Below are 19,172 nucleotides of genomic sequence, written 5' to 3'. Positions count from 1 at the left end.
ACCTGTGCAGCCCCTTGTCTTTATCATGTACTTCACTGATGCCTGTGACAGGCTATGCAAGGATGTCTTGGACTATACAACTTCTGCTGTAGCTGGTGGTGCAGTATACCAAATCAGACAGCTACAGTCAGAACTGAAGGTGAATGTGTGGGCTGACAGCAAAAAAAGAATATGGTCTTTGGATGTAGTGTTGTACGTCAATGCTTGAGTCTTGCTGCTTTTTGAAACCTGCTTTTTTATGCTTTCATATATCACATAATATTTATCTAATCATGTTACATTTGAAAAGCAGCCTGCTTTTTTGCTAGACCTGTTTTGTGGTTTTCCTACCTCAGGTCATCCAGATGGTTGCATAGCTCCTTGATGTTCTTTAGCACACGTTGGCGTGTGCTGTCTTTCTTCATTAAAAAATCAGCTTTTCTGGATAGTCATCAACTCCATTCAGCTTTCTTCAGTTCACTCCAGGCTCCCCCGACAGCTGTACACATGCAGCATCCTGATATGTTTCAAAACTGATCAGATCTGAACCACCAGCTAGGCCCTTGACACTTACCAGCTTTTACACACACAACAGATTTTGAAGCGCAGCAGCGAAGAGCCTCTACGCTGACAACTGCAGTTGTCTGACATCATCCCACACACAACTGGGTAGAGGCATCAAGACCAGTGCTTGGTTGTGATGTGACATAGTATATGTTGACGAGAAATTTCTGCGGCTCCGGGGAGCCTGTCCCGTAACACTTACCGAGTTTATCATCATTAGCCATTTCTGTGCTCACGGTCCCCAGCGTGAGTGGTCAGGGTGCTCAGCAGGGGGATGCGATGTTTTTTAAGACATCCAGAAGGAAACTCACATGAAGCGTAGGACTAGTATTGAGAATACACAGAAGATTTTTCTCAGCAAGTATTTTTTTTTGTCCTGTTCACCAGCTTCTCAGCTTGCTTTGATGTACTCTTAAATAAGTGCATGCTACTAGCAGACAGTTTCCATTCTATGCCTGCTTGTAAAAATGCATACTAGTACCTTGTAAAACTGTTAAGCAGCCCTTTAGTTTCCTTCAGCTCTATGCTTCTGTTACATGTGCCTGTTTTCCTAAGGTAGGATTTAATCGGTGAGATTTTTTGCCTGCATTTAATGCCTTTTGCTGCAGTTAAATGCAATGGATTAAATATGCCAAGTTCTTTTCAAAGAAAGGAGATTTTTAAGATCCATTTTTCAGTGGGGGAAATCTATCATCTTAAGTATATGTCCTAACCTACCTAAAGCTCCTTTTGTTTCTGTGGTGTTCTGCATTTTCAGCATATATTGCAGCAACGTGTTATTGCACAGTTAAGCTACACTTCCGAACATATGGACAAATGTAAAACCAGCAAAGAATGTAGCATTACCTGGGAAAAATATCTACACCAAGTGTTTTGTCCACATATTTACGCAGATTTATAAAGTGTGTAGATGCATCATGATCTTGATTTGAAGTGTTCCTGTAACTGGAGTAAGTGATTTGCCAATTTCTGACCTGGTTTTCCCTACAGTTGCTTCTCTGTAACTGCACGTGTGGTTTTCTTAGACCCTAGTGTAGCCTCAGCAGTGAAATCCCAGGAAGGGATGAAGCTTTGCCTATCAGGAGATACGTTCATTAGTGTTGGGTATGTAGAAGAGAATGCCATAGCTCTTACAGCAGTGTAAATACTCAGTGGAGAGACTGTCTTGTTTGCTGAAGTTAGTACAGGAAGAATTCAGGCTGTGTCCTGCTCTTTCCTCCTCCAGTCCACGCAGCACCAGATAGCGTGATTTCAGAGAGCTCCCTGTTCCTGTGGAGTTGTGTTGCTGACACTGAGGGAACTGCGTTCATTTGCTCTGGGCTGCTTCTGTTCTACGGGCCATGCTTCAGCTCTGTGCATTCCCTCCCACAAACGCAATGTTCAGTACAAAGCTGACCACGCCACCGGCTCAGCAGCTGGCGTTGCAGCTCTGTGGCTGTGTGTGAGTGACATGGTGCCTTCACGCAATTAACTTAATGGATTCAGAGAACCTCCAGAGCTCCTAGCTTGGAAATATTCCTGAGGGAGACTCTTGGGGGTTTTTTTTTTAATCTCTTTAGAACTCACAGGAATAACACTGAACACAAAACATCAGGTGTTTTTTTTCTTATGCCTAAAATATAGCCTCTATAAAACAAAATCGTTCCTGCAAGCCACTTTTGGCTCCCTCTTAGTTTTTCCTTAGGACCCCATTCTCATTTGCACTGTCAGCAGTGCAAAGTTGCCTTGATGTAAATGAGAATCGTGCCCTTTATGTCAGCATTAGAGTTAAATCCAGGCCAGTGTGAGAGTCACCTTCCATTAGCAGAGGCTAAATACCTTATAGGAATTGGAATGCAAAGGGTGAAGCATTGTATTGCATCACTCTGTTGTGTAACGCAACAGAGATCAGTCTTGTTTAAATGAAGCAATGGCAAAAGGAGTCAGTTTAAATTCAGTCGTTTTTGAAGGGTGTAAATGGCTATAGGAATTAATTCCAAGCTTTTTCTTCTCAATACCTAATCAGAGAAGAGTCTGCCTGGCCTGAAACACTGAATCAGTTAGCTGGAACAGTCATGTGGAAATCAGAAAATTAATGTTTAATACCCACATCCCTGTATCCCTCATCCTTCCAACCTTCTTCAGGAGTCCATAACCTGTCAGCTCCATGATTAGAGTTGCTGCAGCATTTATGAGGTAGTGCATCACAAACTAGGTCAGCACCCTAATTCAAATGGGCAGATAAAGCTACAGAGGAGTTTCAAAGCACATCACCTGTAGAGTGTGCAGTTACTTGTGGACGACATGGCAAAGCCTTCCTGATAAAAAGACAGAAGGAAGTCTGTGTAGTTTTTGGGGTTAGGTTTTTTTGTTGTTGTTGTCTGTTTCTTTTTAAGAGGGCAGCAAACTGAACACACAAAAAGAGCGGATAAAGCAAATTTGTATTCTAACAGCAGGATGTGTTTTCTCATTTTTTTCCCTTTGAGGTGATTCACTGGAACTCACCAAAGAAGCTGCGAGTGAAAAACAAGCATGTGGAGTTTTTCCGCAACCTCTACCTGACATTCCTGGAATATGATGGGAATTTGCTGAGACGGGAACTCTTTGGCTGCCCCAGTGAGGCAGACGTTAACAGTGAAAATGTAAGTGGGATGTCCAGGGCTTGACAATTTAAAGGGTGGTTCATACATACAAGGCACAAGCTACATGACAACCTCAAAAGTTGGTGGTGCAGGTGGTGTGGTGAGGAGGGACTCAGGAGAATTGAGGTCAGTGCTCAGATTCCAGGAGTGACGCTGGGCAAATCTTTAATTACTTTGTGCCTTGGTTCCTTGCCTGTAAAACTCTTATTAATCCTGCCTTTCTCCTGGGTGCTTTTGCTTTTTTTTTTTTGTCTACTTTGTCTTTTAAAAATCCCTGACAAAGGTAACATCACAAACTGAAAATGAGGATTTGGGCTTTTAATTCCGTTAGACAATTTTGCAGATCTCACCCTTAGACCTAAAACTTTCCAAGGGAAAGGCTTGTTTCTTGGCTGTGTGTTTGTTCAGCATACAATGATGTCAATTTCAGCTAAAAGATACTAATGCACAAGTAATGAAGAAGAAATGAAAATACCAAGACTACTGGATTTAGGTCTATGAGTTTTTGCCATGCTGCAAACTATCAAATGAGTTAATACTTCAAGGTGCATGTAAGTGTGAGACTGCAGGTTTTTTCTGCACTGCCCTTACCCAAAACCAGCAGCGTTTATGTGTATCTGCAGAAAATTGGCAATCAGAACCTTTCAGATGAAGCAAATCCTTTGAAAATGGTTGAAATCAAGGATGTTTACATACAGGTGTTCTTATGTGTGTATATGCCTTAGTGCATACAATTCCAATGTAAAAATCTGTTGACTGAAACATTTTTACGCAGTTATATATGAACTCGTGTTCAAAGAGATCTCTGGAGATTTCTAGAGCAAGTACCAATTTTGGCTACATAGTCTGAAAGGAAATAAAAGGAACCTCTATTTATGTTATCTTCAAGAGAAAATATTTCTAAAATATACAGCATCCTCTGTATAAAAATTCATAAAGCAAAGCTAGTATCACATACACGTTAGCAGTTAAGACGTAATTGGCAATCAATAGCATCGTTGAGGGTTGTAGTGTTTCCATTTAGTCTCTGGATAAAATGACCACAGGAGATGCCACTCCTAATTTTTCAGACTGTAGCACTCAGAGATTGAATAGGTATGTTTTGGTCCGAGGCATGGCTTCAGAGATCCTTATTTGACCATTCCACTGTATTCTGAAAGAAATGGGGAACACTGAGAAACTAGAGATAAACATTAACTGGGAGATAATGAAATGGAGCCCGGGGGGGAGGGGGGTGCGGGGTGGGGAGCTGTTTACAGTGAGAGCAAGGAGAGAGGGAGGGAGCGGGGAGAGCAAAAGCACATGGAGAAAGAAAATCCTGTGGAAAACTGAGAGGCGTTTAGACAGCCAAGTGAACTGACTGTGCTAAAAGGCCACAAGAGTCTGACAGTCAGAGACATCAAGATACAACAGACGGAGTAGAGAGTAGGATAGGAAAAGGGGAGTGAGACATTTAAAAAAAAAAAAAGACAACAGAACTAAACACACCTCTTCATACTTTTAAGAATGCAGGTTTAAATTATACTGAATTCACAGTATGTTCTGTGGGTTCAAGGAGCATGAATGCAGTCACAGACATGTTGCTATATTTTCCAGAGCTCTGTAGATCCTTAACAAACAGATTTATTCCAGACGACAAGTTGCTGGGGAGCAGCGCACAGTGAATGCAAGTTCTCAATGCTGAAAATGGCAGTCCTGAAAGTTTAAAATGGCTCATTTTACTGAACTTGTATCTAATTGACAGACACTGGAAATGACTAACTGTTCAAGCCTGTTTCTTATTCTAGACAAGTAGAACGCAATATGGTATATGGTATGGCTTGTCTGAAAAAGAAATGTAACTCGTTCTTCCATTTATAAATATATATAAAAAAAAAGATACTAGAGAAGAATGAGCTAGACATACAAAAATACATGAGTCCTAACTTGCCAAGAGACACCAAAAAGTTAACAGCCTTCTATCAAAACAGTCAGATACAGAAAAAAATCAACTTCAAACAGCTTAAGGGTAGTCACTTAGGAGAAGGCATTGTTCTTTATTAGTTACCCTTGATGTAAGCTCCCCTCTAAACTTGACTGTATGCTTTTTATTATAGAATACAAAAAGCAGGTTTCAGCTTTGAAGTTATGAGACCCGAAGAATAGGATTATCATGAAAACCAGCCTTTCTCGCACGTAGTCTGCAGTAGCACAAACAGTGTCACAGGTGTCCTTTTAAAACACAGTACATTCCCATGACATAATGCATGATAATCTTCAGAAGCGGAGCATCTTGTAAGGTGTATAGGGAACCACTGTTTGTCATTCCTCCCAGTACAAGAATTAGGGGGCATGAAATGGAAATAGCAAGTAGTAGGTTCAAAACAAAGATAGACATTTCACCCACAGTGTATTAAAGCTTTGAGCAGGAGGTAGTGTTGCTAAAAATATACATATGGCCAACAGTGATTCTTCATGGAAAGAAGATCAATCAGGAGCTGTTAAGCTTTGGTGCAGAAAGTCCTTGAACCACAAGTTCAGGACTGGGGGAGTGTTCTGAGAAAGCATCACTGTACACTCACCATGCCTTTACACTCCTCTCCAGGCAGCCAGCTCACAGCTGGAGACAGGATACTGGTCTAGATGGACCTTTACTCTGACAAGATGCAGCCATACATTTCCATTAGGATTCCTAAGCATATACGTTACATAAAAGGCTATAATTTCTGCAGAGTCAAGTATATATTAAGTAAGAATTGCTATCTGGTTTGTTTTAACACCTATTATTTTTTCCTTTCTTCTCTGAATTGAGACTAGGAGCTCCAAAACACAGCTGAGCTTATTATGCTAGGTGTTGTATATGGGCATAAGGTTCTCCTTCAACTGCCTGTGCCTCTCTGCCCTGCAGACCAGTGGAGAAAATGTTAGAACAGCTCTGCTTGTTTTATAATCAGAGAGAATTAGTTAAGCACTGAATGCACTCGTTGTGGAAGAAGCTGTGGCTTGGTGTGAGTCTGTCACTCACAGTCTGGCTGTATCAGAATCTACCCTTAAGGTCTTGTTCCCCTGCGCCAGCCTTTGCTTGTCTACAGTTTAATATTTGTAATGATGATTTATTTAGAATACAACCTGTAATTAAAGAATCTCATTTGCAATGCAAATATCTGTAAAACATGAAAAGGAAGTGTGGCTTTGGGTACTGTTGGGCTGGTTCTGTTACTCTGAGGCCCCTTTACACTTCTCATCAGTACTGGGGTGGCCTTAAAAATGAATGTAAATTATGTATCTTCCCTTTTTAAGGACTCTTTACAGTGCCCCACAGATGCAAAGGGGCATTAGTTTAACAGGTAACTGGACCTTACGTTACTCTCTCTCACTCTTCCTTTGCGTATGTGTACGGAAGGTTTAGTGCTTTTCTTTTTTTAATGTTTATTAAGGAAATATAATACCACAGATTGAATTTTAAGAGGTCTAAAGGACTCTTTGGACATTATACTGCATAGTTCTGATCTAGTCAGTTGTTGAACTTCAGCTGCACCAAAGAGCAGTGTTGTTAGGTTCCAAAACATTACGAATGGGAATGAACAGAACAGATAGGGCTCTGAAATGGAAATATTGGAGGCAAAGAAATAGCGAGTAGGGTAATTTTTCTGTTTATGTAAAAATGCTTGTATGTACGTCTGTGTGTATATATGTGTTTCATTCTTCCCTTGAAATATTCAAGCTGAAAGACCCTGTGTATTGCAGGGACAGGCTGGGGACAGGAGCCTGCCACACGCTCCTTGCCATAGAGCACTACTGTAAGTCCCCTTTATTCAGTATGTGGTAAATGAGATTGCACAGAGCAGACTCTTCTCTACAAATTGGTATTACAGTCACCCTTTGCCTTTTGGGCAGATTCTGGATGTGAAACTCAGAATATGAACCAAATCCTGTAAACACAGCCTTTAACTCAAGTGGAGCACGTCCTTAATCACTCCATCCTACTTACTCTGTGCCGTTTGCCCCTTTTCACTCCTCCTTTCTGATTTTGATACAATGCAGAAGATTTTAGAGACATCCATGAAGGTGAAACTCATAATAATCTTGAATTTGAACATTTCCTATTAGCTTTTAATGCTTATGTCCACCATTTCATTCTAAAGGACCTACTGTAAAGCCTAAAATATTTCAACAGGAACTTCTGTGTACCAAGACTATCTTTACGCCATGAAATAAATACTGTAAGCCTGATTTTAGCACAGACACACACTCAACCTTTTAGCATTCTCATAAAACTTCTTTCCTGCAGACAGCTCCTCACCAGGTGCTTCTGCCAAAGTACTAAATCTGAAGGTTGAATGGGGTGTCCCCTATTAGTGAAGCCTGTGTCCTGATCCAAAGCCCAGAGCAAGATCAGTGGGAAGTTTATCACTGATATCACTCAGTTTAAGAAAAGGACAGTAGATTCCCATTGGAGAACACTTTCAGAAAACACAGGAAAAAATTCTCTCCAGGTTTTTGTTTTCAGATTTTCAAATCAATACAAAGATACAGGGTAAAAAAATGTAGTTCTCCCTGAAAACACTTGCTTAGGCGTGTATTAAATGTGTGTTTTTATGTGTTTACTTTCTTGTGCAAAACCAGAGTTTCTTAATATTAGTAAATGGCTGTGCATACCAGCTTCTAACATCCTCCAGAAAAGCAGGAGATGCTAGTAATGTACTGCGTAATATCAACTCTGCTAAGAAATTTAGCATTTTTGAATGTCTAAAAATAGAATCATAGGATTGTTTAGGTTGGAAAAGACCTTTTAAGGTCATCAGGTCCAACCATTAACCCAGAACTGCCAAGTCCACCACTAAACCACGTGCCGCATCTATGTGGTAACACTTCATGGGTTATCACTCCACCACATCCCTGGGCAGCCTGTTCCAATGCTTGACCACCCTTTCAGTGAAGAAGTTTTTCCTAGTATCTAAACTAAACCTCAAAAGGGAGCTTCCAAGGCAATATCAAGGCAAAGAACCTACAGTCAGACTGATGCTCTGAGTACCCTTTGCTCCTGCAGAATTTCAGAATACTGCATCATTTGTAGGACTGGGATTTAAAGTTACTATTTTTCATGACAGTCTTTCTCTAGTAGTAACAGATGGTATATGGCAGTTTTGAGGTGAAATCCTGACTTCCCCAGCTGTGGTGTTTCTATTATTATAACTATTATTGTTAGTAAATGCTGAGCTGGTAGTCCATCCTGTTGGTTGCCTCAAAGTTGTCATTATACCACTTTCAACTGCTTATATTACTGCTAGATGGGAGATATGTGGACTGGGATTTTTTGTATTTAGTTGTTTTGGTTGGTTTTTTTTTTGGGGGGGTGTCATGTTGGTATGCCTCTTCTTTTAAAGTGAGTCATGGGGAAAAGCTTGAGGTGGTTGCATACACCACAGGCTCCGATGGCCTCTTCATGGAAATACTGTATACCTCAGAGAAAGAGCTGACATTTGAGCCAGGAACATATCTTTTGCCAATCTGGTGAAAACTTAGGCGAATTATACTGCTGTCCCCTCTGGCCAGCCTAGCTTCAAAAACTATGTTTCCTGAGATGAAGTCTGATCACCTGCCACAGCTGGTTGCCCAGAGAAGTAACTTAGCATAGAGGAATGAAGCTGGGTTAATTAGCTTTGATAATGTGCAGGTGTGGGCTAGCTTCAGGGGCGGTGGGTTGGCTGATGTAGACAAGGTGCAGCTGGGGCTGGTTCTGTTAAGGGGTTGGGCAGCCAACAAAGAGGGAGCAGCTGAGGAGGAAGAAGTAGAGAGAACATGTGCCCTAGATGAGGAGAGACCAGGAGAAGGCAGCAGAGGGACTGGTATGGAGAGTATGTTGGTATGTTATGGTAAAAGACCTTGTTCCAGCTGGCTAGTTTTAAGAATGCTGTGACAAGTTAGCATATATATTTTTTTATCATTTGTCGCTCTGGTTTGGCATTATGCGTGTCATGGCTGCCTTTTTATTTCTGAAACAAGTAAAATAATCATGCTAATGAAAGCACTTGTTTCCCACTACGGTATTTCCTAAGAGAACATCTACCATACACAGTCTGAAAAGAATATATTTTTTAACTGTGAGAGTGGTTCCTAGAGGTGACATTTCCCACATGCTCAGTGGCAAGTAGCCTTAGCATTGAAAATCTTGTAGAAACAGTGAATCTTATGCTAAGCAGGTGCTCACTTATGAGAATACATGCTGTCACTCTAAGGTTGAAAAGTCTTTGCTGTATGTTAGACATATTGTTATAAGCATAATGGAGAGGTCTGTAATGGGGATGACATTCTTTTATCAAATCCAGCTGATAATAAGGTCCTTGTTTTGATGGTGCGCTGTGTTTAAGTAAGCATCTGTTTGCACAGGTCTGTCAGCATTCCCATTATAAATCCACCTTTTCAAGAATACATGTGGGAGCAAATCTTAAACCAAGCTATAAGTTCTTTGACTGTAAATAATGGATCCACTCAATATGCATGCTGTAGATAAGATTATATCATTGGAGAAATTCTATGTGGTCATGTAACTGAAAAATAATACCGGATAACTCAGAGATAAATTTAAGGGTATATGTGTGTCTGTCTTAGACAATTCCCTGTCTTTTGAATGTCATGCACCTTTTAACAGTCTTCATTTTAAGTATGTGTGTAAAAAATGGCATAAGACTGTATGCAATATGTATTTATAGGTTGTATGTGTCTCATAGTAAAGAGGAAGCAGCCTTTATATGTATATGGGATACTGGGGCATGGGTATCTGTATGTTATATATGAATGAGGGGAACAAAGAAAGAGAGAGAGAGGCTCTTAAACTGCATAAAACTGTGCAGCAGCCAGCTATTGGTCCTGATAGTTTGTCCACGTTGTGCATTTAGCTTCAGCGAGATAGCTTGTGAGCTTATGGGGTTTGCTGGACCAAATCCAGAGTGCCTGGCACGTCCAGCATTGCTTCCAGTAGGAGAGGAGTTTTCATATGGATACTCACATGCTGTTGCATTCCACTGCCTGTTGCCTCACCACTGCAGGGTAGGCCCATCCTTAAGGCTCGTCCTTATGGCTGCTTGCCACATGCACAGTGACAGTGTTCCAGGCCGGATCACAGCCTGTCCTGTGCTGGTGGTCCTGCCCGAAGAAGCACCCCTTAAGTCAGCTGTTTGCCCAGCTTGCAGAGCATGGTTCCTAAGGCTGCCTAGTAGTTCAGGCTCATGGTACAAGCAGGCAAGGATTGTGCAAGCATTCCTGCGGAGTGCTGATGGAGCTGTGTGTCTCATCCTGCCAAGTGATGCCCACACGTTAGCCAGGGCTTTCAGACAGCCTGTGCTTGGGCTTCCTGCTGGCAGCCTGCCTGCACTCAGGTGGAGAGTGCTGGAGGCAGAAGCAAGGGGACAGCCAGAGGGCACCATGCCCACAGTCCTTCTGGGGACTGCTCTCTCCAAGGGGTATGGACACAGCCATCGCTTTTTCTTGGGTCCCAACACTACATACAGTCCTGAGCATGAGTCAATAGGACATGCCAGGGAGAACCTCGCAGGCTGTAAGGATAGCTGCAGGCTCAGAAAAAGCCTGACGGGACAGAGGCAAAATCCTGACTCTATGAATTGCAGCGGGAAGAGCAAGATTTCTCTTTCCCTGTAGCAGAAGGGGTCTTCTGCTGTCTGCTGCTCTCCTTCACCTCCATCACCAACTCTGTGACTTGGTGAGTTACACCATCAAAATACCGGGGCCTCCGAGAGGCTGTGTCTCCTCCTCTTCCCCCACCCTGGGCTCTGTAGCACAAAGTCATAATTCAGCCCCAAATGTTATCCTTTAACTCATGATTAAGCATTTATGCCCTCTTAGCTTGCAACACAAATGTAATATGATAAATCATTCAGTGACTGCCTGGTTAATAGCCTTTGTACAGCTATAAACTAGCCTGGTCATTTATACATACAGCAGGATAGCAACGTACCCCCGAAATGTGCTTTGCTATTGTTTTAACCATTTAAATTTCAATCACCTCCTTGATAATTCTGTCAAGGTCATACTAATGTCTCTTTTCAAGGAACACACAGAAAGATACAGTATTCTTTCTAGTCATTGTAAATATTTGGCTTAATTCAAATATTGTTTGAGTGTGATTAGGAAAATAAAATACAGGCTCAGCTGAATGATGATTTGTAAAGCAGAATGAGTGAAACTTCCAAGAATACATAGAACAACTGCTGATTTCTATTCCACCAAATGAGATCTTGATTTCAATAGAAGTTTTGCCCGAGTAAAGATTTGTCAAGATTCGGACTCTTGTCTTTTTAAAAGCAGTCTCTCTTGAGGGATGTTTTAAGATCTGTGCAGAACAATAGCACAGAGAAGAATGAGAGCCTGATCCAAAACTCATTGAAATCAAAGGAGCTATCTCCATTATTCACAAGAAGATGATTATAGAGTGATGTACAGGAAAACATCAGGTATTATTCCTTCAGCCTTCACAGGAAACATTCAGCTGTAAGCATTATTGTTGAAGGCAACCGTTACGCTTATAGTTCCAAGAACAACAGCCCTTCTTCTTAACATACTATTAGAACAAGAAATACCTACATTGTCTTTTTTTTTTTTTTTTTTTTTTTTTTTTTTTTTTCTTGAAGGTGGTGAAACTATTACTTTAAGTCGTTCTGAACAGGACAAAAAAGAAGAGATTTTTAAACCTAAATGAATGTCTGTAATTCAATAACCTGTTTGTTGCATGAAACAGTTTTGAAGTGTACTGTGATTTTTATCCAGCTTGTAAAATATCTATAAAACATACTTATTTACTGATAAATATGCTATTGTATTCTTCTTACAGGGTGCTTCTAAGAAATATTAAAATTATACCTTTATTAATAACCTGTATTTTAGAGCAACACAAACACAACTGTCATGTTAAGACCATATATACAGTTTATCTTCATTACATTTTGTAGTACATTTTACAGCAGGTGTGACTGATTTTTCCTTTTAATTAATTTTAAATAATCTAGCCAGATGTTTGACTTTAAAATAATGTAGTTCAGGCATGGAATTGGTCAGCTGCGTAGACATTTGGTCAATTTTTCTCTTCTTCTTTTCCCCAAAGCTAAACTTTTATACTGTTAAACGTACAAGTCTGTGTGGCTCAGGGTTGGATTGCTTCAAGATGACCATTTTGACTTTGAAGGGGCTTGGTTTCCAAGGGAGTAAAAAAAATACCTGTTCTCTTAATCTGCCGTCCTTTGGATTTCTCAAACTAGGCATCCAGAAGCATAAATCCTGTTAAAAGTGTAGGCTTAATTCTGGCACCTCTGCAACTGAAAGAACTGGTGCAGATCCATAAATCTCAAGAGGAATAATGATCAGTTAAAGGTGTTACTTCTCCAGCTGTCTGTACATGCTGCTAGCAGCACTTACTGCTCTCCAACAGAGGCAGCAGAGCAGGAATTGCTCAGTCCAGCGCGTAGAAGCTTAATCTGCTTCTGAGTCTTGTCTACTGGAGCTCTATGTCTACAAGTAGTTTGAAACACTGCTTGTAATAAGGAATGACATTATACATCACACTGGTGCATTAACTCTGAAACTTGGCGATTATTAAACTTGTGATTGTTCACTGTTTCATTGCTATTCTGGATGTTGAAAGTATGTAATACAGGTAATATATACAATATATAGACCGTAATACAATGGTCTGTCTGCTTTATCAATTTACTTGCAAGTGCTTTCTTCTAATCTCTTGTCCAGCAACTTGCAGGAGCCAGGCTTGGGAAAACCATGCTATTCTGTATGTCCTGCTTCCCGTCCCTGTTGCGTCATGCTGCATGTTCCCAGCCTCCTTGTTCACTCTGATTTGCTAAAATAATTATAAAGAACTTCTCTTTATGTTGTCCCACTCTTTCCTTACAGCTCCAGAAACAGCTGTCTGAGCTGGATGAGGATGATTTATGCTATGAATTTCGTCGAGAACGTTTCACCGTCCATCGCACTCATTTGTATTTTTTACATTATGAATACGAGCCTGCATCCGACAATACCGATGTAACACTGGTGGCTCAACTTTCAATGGACAGGTAGGGGAGATCTTTTGCTCATCTGAAAGCCTGAGACAATGACTATTTTCTTACAGAAAAATCCAGCTATGTAATGCTTTGGGGAGAGAAAAAGCACGCTTTTGTAGAAACTTGCATGTTGTACTGTAAGACCTTTCTAGAATCAGGAGCCATAGCACATGTAGATATCACACATGCATCCAGACTTCAGCTCTGCAGTGCACACCAGTGTTTGGAGTTTATGAGAGGCTGAATACTGGAACTGCAGGGGTCCTTACTTATCAGGATTGTCAGGCATTATTAGTTTATTGAGTTTTGCGGCAACTTAGAAAGAACAGGAGATGTTTGTAATGTACTTAGGCAAGCAGATGTAGCTGACCAAGTTCTTACACTGTATTTCCTCGTTAGGCAATGTTAGGTTTGCTTTCATTGGCATTTTCCTTGAAGAAAATTTCAATTAGTGATTTTTCTTATGGTGAAAATCAAAACTAAACATTTTAGTTTCAAATTGAGAACTTGAAAATTGAAATTCTGGTTTTTTTATGTGTTAGTGTGAAATGAAAAATCTCATTTTGAGCAGAGTTATTGCAGTTCTATACAAATGTTGATTTTCAGAATAACATTTCTAGTTTAACTCTTTTCAACTTTCAGTTCTGATGTAAAGTGGAATTTAACTAGTATTTGGTTTGGGAAAAATAATCCGTTTCATGACAAGTTTCACCTGCACCTTTCTGATTCCCACTACTGCAATTAGTTGTCATTTTTCAGAAGCTCTGAAAGCGCAGTCCAGATCAGCCAGCTCAGTGAAATTTTGAATTGTCAGTATCCTTTCCTCCTGCTTCTCAGCTGGAATCTAGTCCAAACTTTGTAGTTATTACTATCAGAGTGGGTTACAAAACAGGTCAGAACTCCATGAATATTAGCCAGAAACTGGTATTTCATTTAGTGGAGCACATACAGAATACAACATAACCCATGAATACCACCACTGCCATGCCAGTGGAAGGTTTGCGGTATTCCAGGAGGGTCAGAGGAATTCAGATCAACAAAACATTTACAGCCTGTTTGAAAAATAAACACAAACAAATGGGGGTTATTCTGTTTCACCAGTGCCTCAGCACTGCATCCTGCACATTGTATTATGATTTGCTATGCACATCAATGTCTGCTCTATTGATTTTTAATTGAGGAAACATTTCTTAAGTGTTCACATACCTTTGAGTAAAAAACTAAAGAAATAAATTAACCCAGACCCTGAGCGAGTGCCACAGTAAATTAGTAAAGCTGGTATGTACGCACGGTATATTTTCCCCCCAGAATTTAATTCAAAAGAATGAGCTGGGGCTCAGTGCTGATTCACTGGCACTGATGCAAAGTCTGAGCATCTGTTTCCCTTTCTGGATCCTCACTGGGGCACATGTTTTTATTGATAGACAGAACCACACATTTTTATTCAGGAAGAACTGCCATCCTGATACTGTGCAGGAAAAATCTTCCCTACTTCGTTGGTGTGTTGCTATAAATTATTGATTTGAGTTGGAAATACTTTCTTCCAGCTAAAATCAATAAATAATATCATACCAAAGAACTGTTTAGCTGCTTTTGTTTTCTTTCATGTCTTTCAGTTACTGCCTTTTTTTTTTTCCATCTTAAAACCACTTTTATTAAACTCCCTCCAGCATAGCGGTAGACATATAAGAATAGTGTCTCAGATGTAACATGACATGTACATAAACAAAGTGCTATAAGCTACATTCCTGCATCATTCTTTCAAATGATCATCTGAGATGAGGAAAGGTGAAAAAGAAGCTCCCAGTGTCTCCAGTTATAGTCCTGTCGGAGATGAGGCTACCATGACAGGTTTGCAGAATGGATGAGGGGTGCAGTCTGGGAGTTCCCGTTGCTGTCTTTAGATAGAACCTTTGAGACAGGTTTCATTCCGTGTTGTTCCTTACTGGTTAATTGTCACCTTTTGTACTGGTCTCCTCGTAATGACTTGGTTGCATCACGGTGGTTTTCATGCATGTGTTTTGGCTTTTTAAAGGCATGGTATTTACCTGGGCTCGGAGGTCAGAGTGGGAGTGACAAAAACCTGAGATCAGGTGGACAAGGAAGGACACAATTAATATTATGGCACTTGAAGTCTGGGTGAGAATGAGTTGTAAATGGGTAAAGTATTCTTCAGAAGAAAAGTGAAAACAAAGAATCTCACAAAACAATTGAATTGCACCAAAACACACTTGACTGAAACAGACCTTTAAAAAATTTACCAACTAAACGATGACCTCATTATTATGCAGTACAGCAGTGTATTTTCTCTAGAGTCCTTAAGAGAACGCATTCCTGAGGACTGCTAACCAAACCCAAAATAACTTGGTCACGTTGTGCTTAGAAACTTGTAATTCTGAGTTTTATGATCAAAGGAGACTATTGTAACAACCGACAGAGAGCAGGTTATGGAGCATCACCCAGCGGTCCCTGCACCAAACTCGTGGAAGTGGGGCCTGTCAATGGGAATGACATCGCAAAATGGAGTATTCTGAGGGGCACTAAGCTGTCCAGCTGGGGATTTATACCAGCAAAACCCAGTTCTCACTTAACTAACCTGAAAAGCTTTGCAGGCATTACCAGGCGTGCCATTTAAATAAGTTATGTATGCCATTTGTCCACTGTGTGGACTCCTCAAAAGGCATTTTGCTGCATTTCTTGCTAGGCAAGTATTCCCTTTTTAAATGGCTGCCCTAAATCGTAAGCGCTGATGGAGTATCCTAATTAATAGGTTTCCCCTATGTAGAAAAAGGCAAACAAGAAAAAAAAAATATTTTTTTCTATTTATTATTTGTACAATCGAAAGCCTAAAGCCTTCACATGCTTTTTAGATCTTTTTTATCGATTTCTTTTTCTAATTCGGCCATATGTTTCAGGCTGATAATAACCTTTGTTCCAGTAATAGATAAAAAGAAAATAATGTACCAGGTGTAGCCTAGTAAAGGTAATATCTCATATCTAAGGAAAAATTATTATATCATCTTGGATGTCATCATGATCATTCAGAAATGCGGGAAAGAGCTATTAATGTTAAATCAGAATGTGTGTTTGCTGGTATGAGTGTATCATTCCATTCTGCTGCAAAGCTTAGGGAGATAGTAGGAGAGGGAAATTATTTTCTCTGATTATGATGATGCAAAAAACTTCTTGTGTTCTATATAAATATTAATGGGAAAAATCTAGTAACGTGGATTTGGAAGGGAGAGAAAATAATCATGTTGCGTAGTCTACTCTTCCTAATTTTTAATAGAATATCTGGCTAGGCTGCATAGGTTCATTTCCCGTTGTGTTAACTCAAGAGGCTTCGTAATCAGTCCTTGCTGCATTTTGGGGTGGCATTATCTTAATCTCTAGGCAATTCTCTATAAATTACCCAAAATGCTTAAATTATTTTGACCAGGCTAGGTTTGATTTATGTTTGTGTATGAGATCTTTTGTTGTCATTTTCATCAACAGTATTGTAACTGCTGGAGGTTTTAAAAAAATGTACATTGATACAATCTGTTTCTAAAATTACTTAATGAAATTCGAGATACTGCTAAAACATATTCAAATTAGTACTTTAAATGATGATTTTGTCTGAAATGTTCTTTTGCTATTCCACAGCAATGCCATGTCTCTCCCTTGTTCTGTCCTTACTCCCTACACACAGTAAATGCCCTTTCTATCGATGTGTCATCCTTTTGCCCTTTCCCCAACAGTAAGTCTAGTCAATGTAAATGTTCATGTGAGTCAGTATTCCCTTGACCTATCATTTTTAACAGCTTTTGAGATCTGACTAACTGCCTTGTAAAAATTTGGGGAAGGTTTTCCTAAACAGGAGGTAAAATGATCTGTGGGTCTGTACACCTTTCTCCTCCACAAGCTTGTTGAAGAGTGCTATAGTATGTTAGTGTGTGAAAACAGCTTGATCTGAAGTGTGAATTGGGCACTAGACACTGCTTAAGATTACAAGACACCTATCCTGTAAGTAGATCCACATGGACAGATCCCTGCAACTGCTCAAAGCTCCGATCAGATGAAGTCCCATCATCCGTGTGGGTTTTCCTTCAGTGTGAATGCTTTCGGCAGAAGGGACGGTGTTGATTTCACCTGGCTTCAGCTATATGAGCTGTAGATGTGTGTATCTGAGTTAGGGCTGTCTTAGGCTCCATTGTTTTCAGTGGAGAGAAACAGGCTTACCTAGGGTGCAGTCCGTCTGTCCAGAAGGAGACAAAAACTTTGATGAGATTAATTGCGCTGTAGAAATATTTATTGCTTTCCACAGCATATACGGTGACCCATATCTGTCTCACTTAGATATCTGCAGTTGATCAGATGAACCCAGGCAGAGTCCCAGACAGAGAGACAGCCTTTTCTTATTCTCGCCCTTCCTCTTTCAGGCTCCAGATGCTTGAAGCCATCTGCAAACACTGGGAAGGTCCAATCAGCCTGGCACTCTACCTTTCTGATGCAGAAGCCCAGCAATTTCTGCGCTACGCCCAAGGCTCAGAAGTACTTTTGAGCCGCCACAACGTTGGCTACCATATTGTGTACAAGGAGGGCCAGTTCTATCCTGTGAATCTGCTAAGGAATGTGGCCATGAAGCATATCAGCACACCATATATGTTTCTATCCGACATTGACTTCTTGCCTATGTATGGACTCTACGAATACCTCAGGTAAATCAATAGTGGAGGGATTCCCATTGTCACCCTCATTCGCAGCCCCTCCACACCCTACCCTTCCCACATATTTCCAAAAATACGCAGTTTGAACAGAACTGAAAGAGGCAGCTTATAGATGTTTAAGATGTGACAATGCCCAGCAAGGCACAAGAATTTTTAGGGTAGAGGAAGGGGCTGAAACTGGAAGTAAAGCAGTAGAATTATGAAGGAAAAAACTCAGGTCTAAATGTAAGCCCTGTTAGCCATCAGAATAATTCCTCAGAGCAGCAGAAGAATCAATTTGAAGATTGAACTGGACTAAGTATTGTTAAATGTGCAAAAGCATCCTATATTAGCAAGGTGAACTGGGCAATTTCCCTAAACAATGCTGGTTCCTAATGTTAGTGACAGAAAAAACATGCAAAACACTACAGAATTTGTGGTCCCTGTGACACACTCTCAATCCAGTTCCATATCTTGAAAAGAGGGGGATCGTCTTACCAGCTCAAAAATATGACTGCAATGCCAGCACCTGTCAAGGCAAAATTATTAGGATAAGGAAACTGAGAAGAGTAACCTCAGTGTGTATTGTATCATAATGAATGTGAGCAGTTTGGGCTGAACAAATTACGGACATCTGATCCATTAACTGATTTTTTTTAATTTTTTTTTTTTTAAATAAAGACCTTTTTGGTCTGCAGAGGCTGGTCATCTGAGGCCAAAGCATAGAGCAAGGAGGACACCCTGTGGCCAGACAGGAGGATTTCAGTTCCTTAGTCCTGACCAGTTTTCCTTTTCATCTCTGTTCTAATTTGGTAAAAGTTGATCAAAGTGTTCCAGTGACGGTCTGCCTGTAGGTGATCCCTTTCAATCCATAGGCCCATGGTTTTGGATTGTAAGGGGAAATAACACCTTTTGACATCATAAACTTACGGAGGATCTGTTGAAGGCGTAACAACTCAGTAAGCATCTTCTCATTTCTCCCTCATGTGGAGAGTTAATTGGTTTTTTCAATTTCTGCATCCATGTACAGGGTTAAGTTCACTATTCAGAGGGATGGATGCCTCTCCTATGAAGAAAGGCTGAGAGAGCTGAGGTTGTTGAGCCTAGGAGAAAGCTCTGGGGAGATCTTATTGCAGCTTTTCAATACTTAAAGGGGGCTTATAAGAAAGACGCAGAGAGACTCCTTAGCAAGGCTTGTTGCAATAGGACAAGGGCTAATGATTTTAAACTAGCAGGTGTTGGAGGGTACCTTTAAGATACAAGGAGGAAGT

The 19,172-nt window shown here is 40.5% G+C and overlaps 1 protein-coding gene across 5 annotated transcripts in view; it reads left to right on the top strand.

Moving 5' to 3' along the window:
• Nucleotides 1-19,172, top strand: part of LARGE1 (LARGE xylosyl- and glucuronyltransferase 1) — a 287,229-nt gene that overhangs the window by 250,980 nt on the left and 17,077 nt on the right. For all 5 annotated transcript variants that reach the window (XR_013929088.1, XM_080393311.1, XM_080393308.1 and 2 more), the window contains 3 exons: nt 3,009-3,164; nt 13,062-13,225; nt 17,635-17,913. Coding sequence is in view for 4 of the 5 variants with exons in the window: in XM_080393311.1 (XP_080249437.1) it covers nt 3,009-3,164; nt 13,062-13,225; nt 17,635-17,913 (599 nt within the window). In the remaining variant the exon portion in view is untranslated. The remainder of the gene's footprint in view (nt 1-3,008; nt 3,165-13,061; nt 13,226-17,634; nt 17,914-19,172) is intronic.

This window comes from Falco punctatus (genome assembly GCF_963210335.1).
Source record: "Falco punctatus genome assembly, chromosome: 6".
Classification (NCBI taxonomy): domain Eukaryota; kingdom Metazoa; phylum Chordata; class Aves; order Falconiformes; family Falconidae; genus Falco; species Falco punctatus.
Note: the sequence above shows the minus strand (reverse complement) of the source record. Positions and strands in the feature narration are given on the sequence as shown.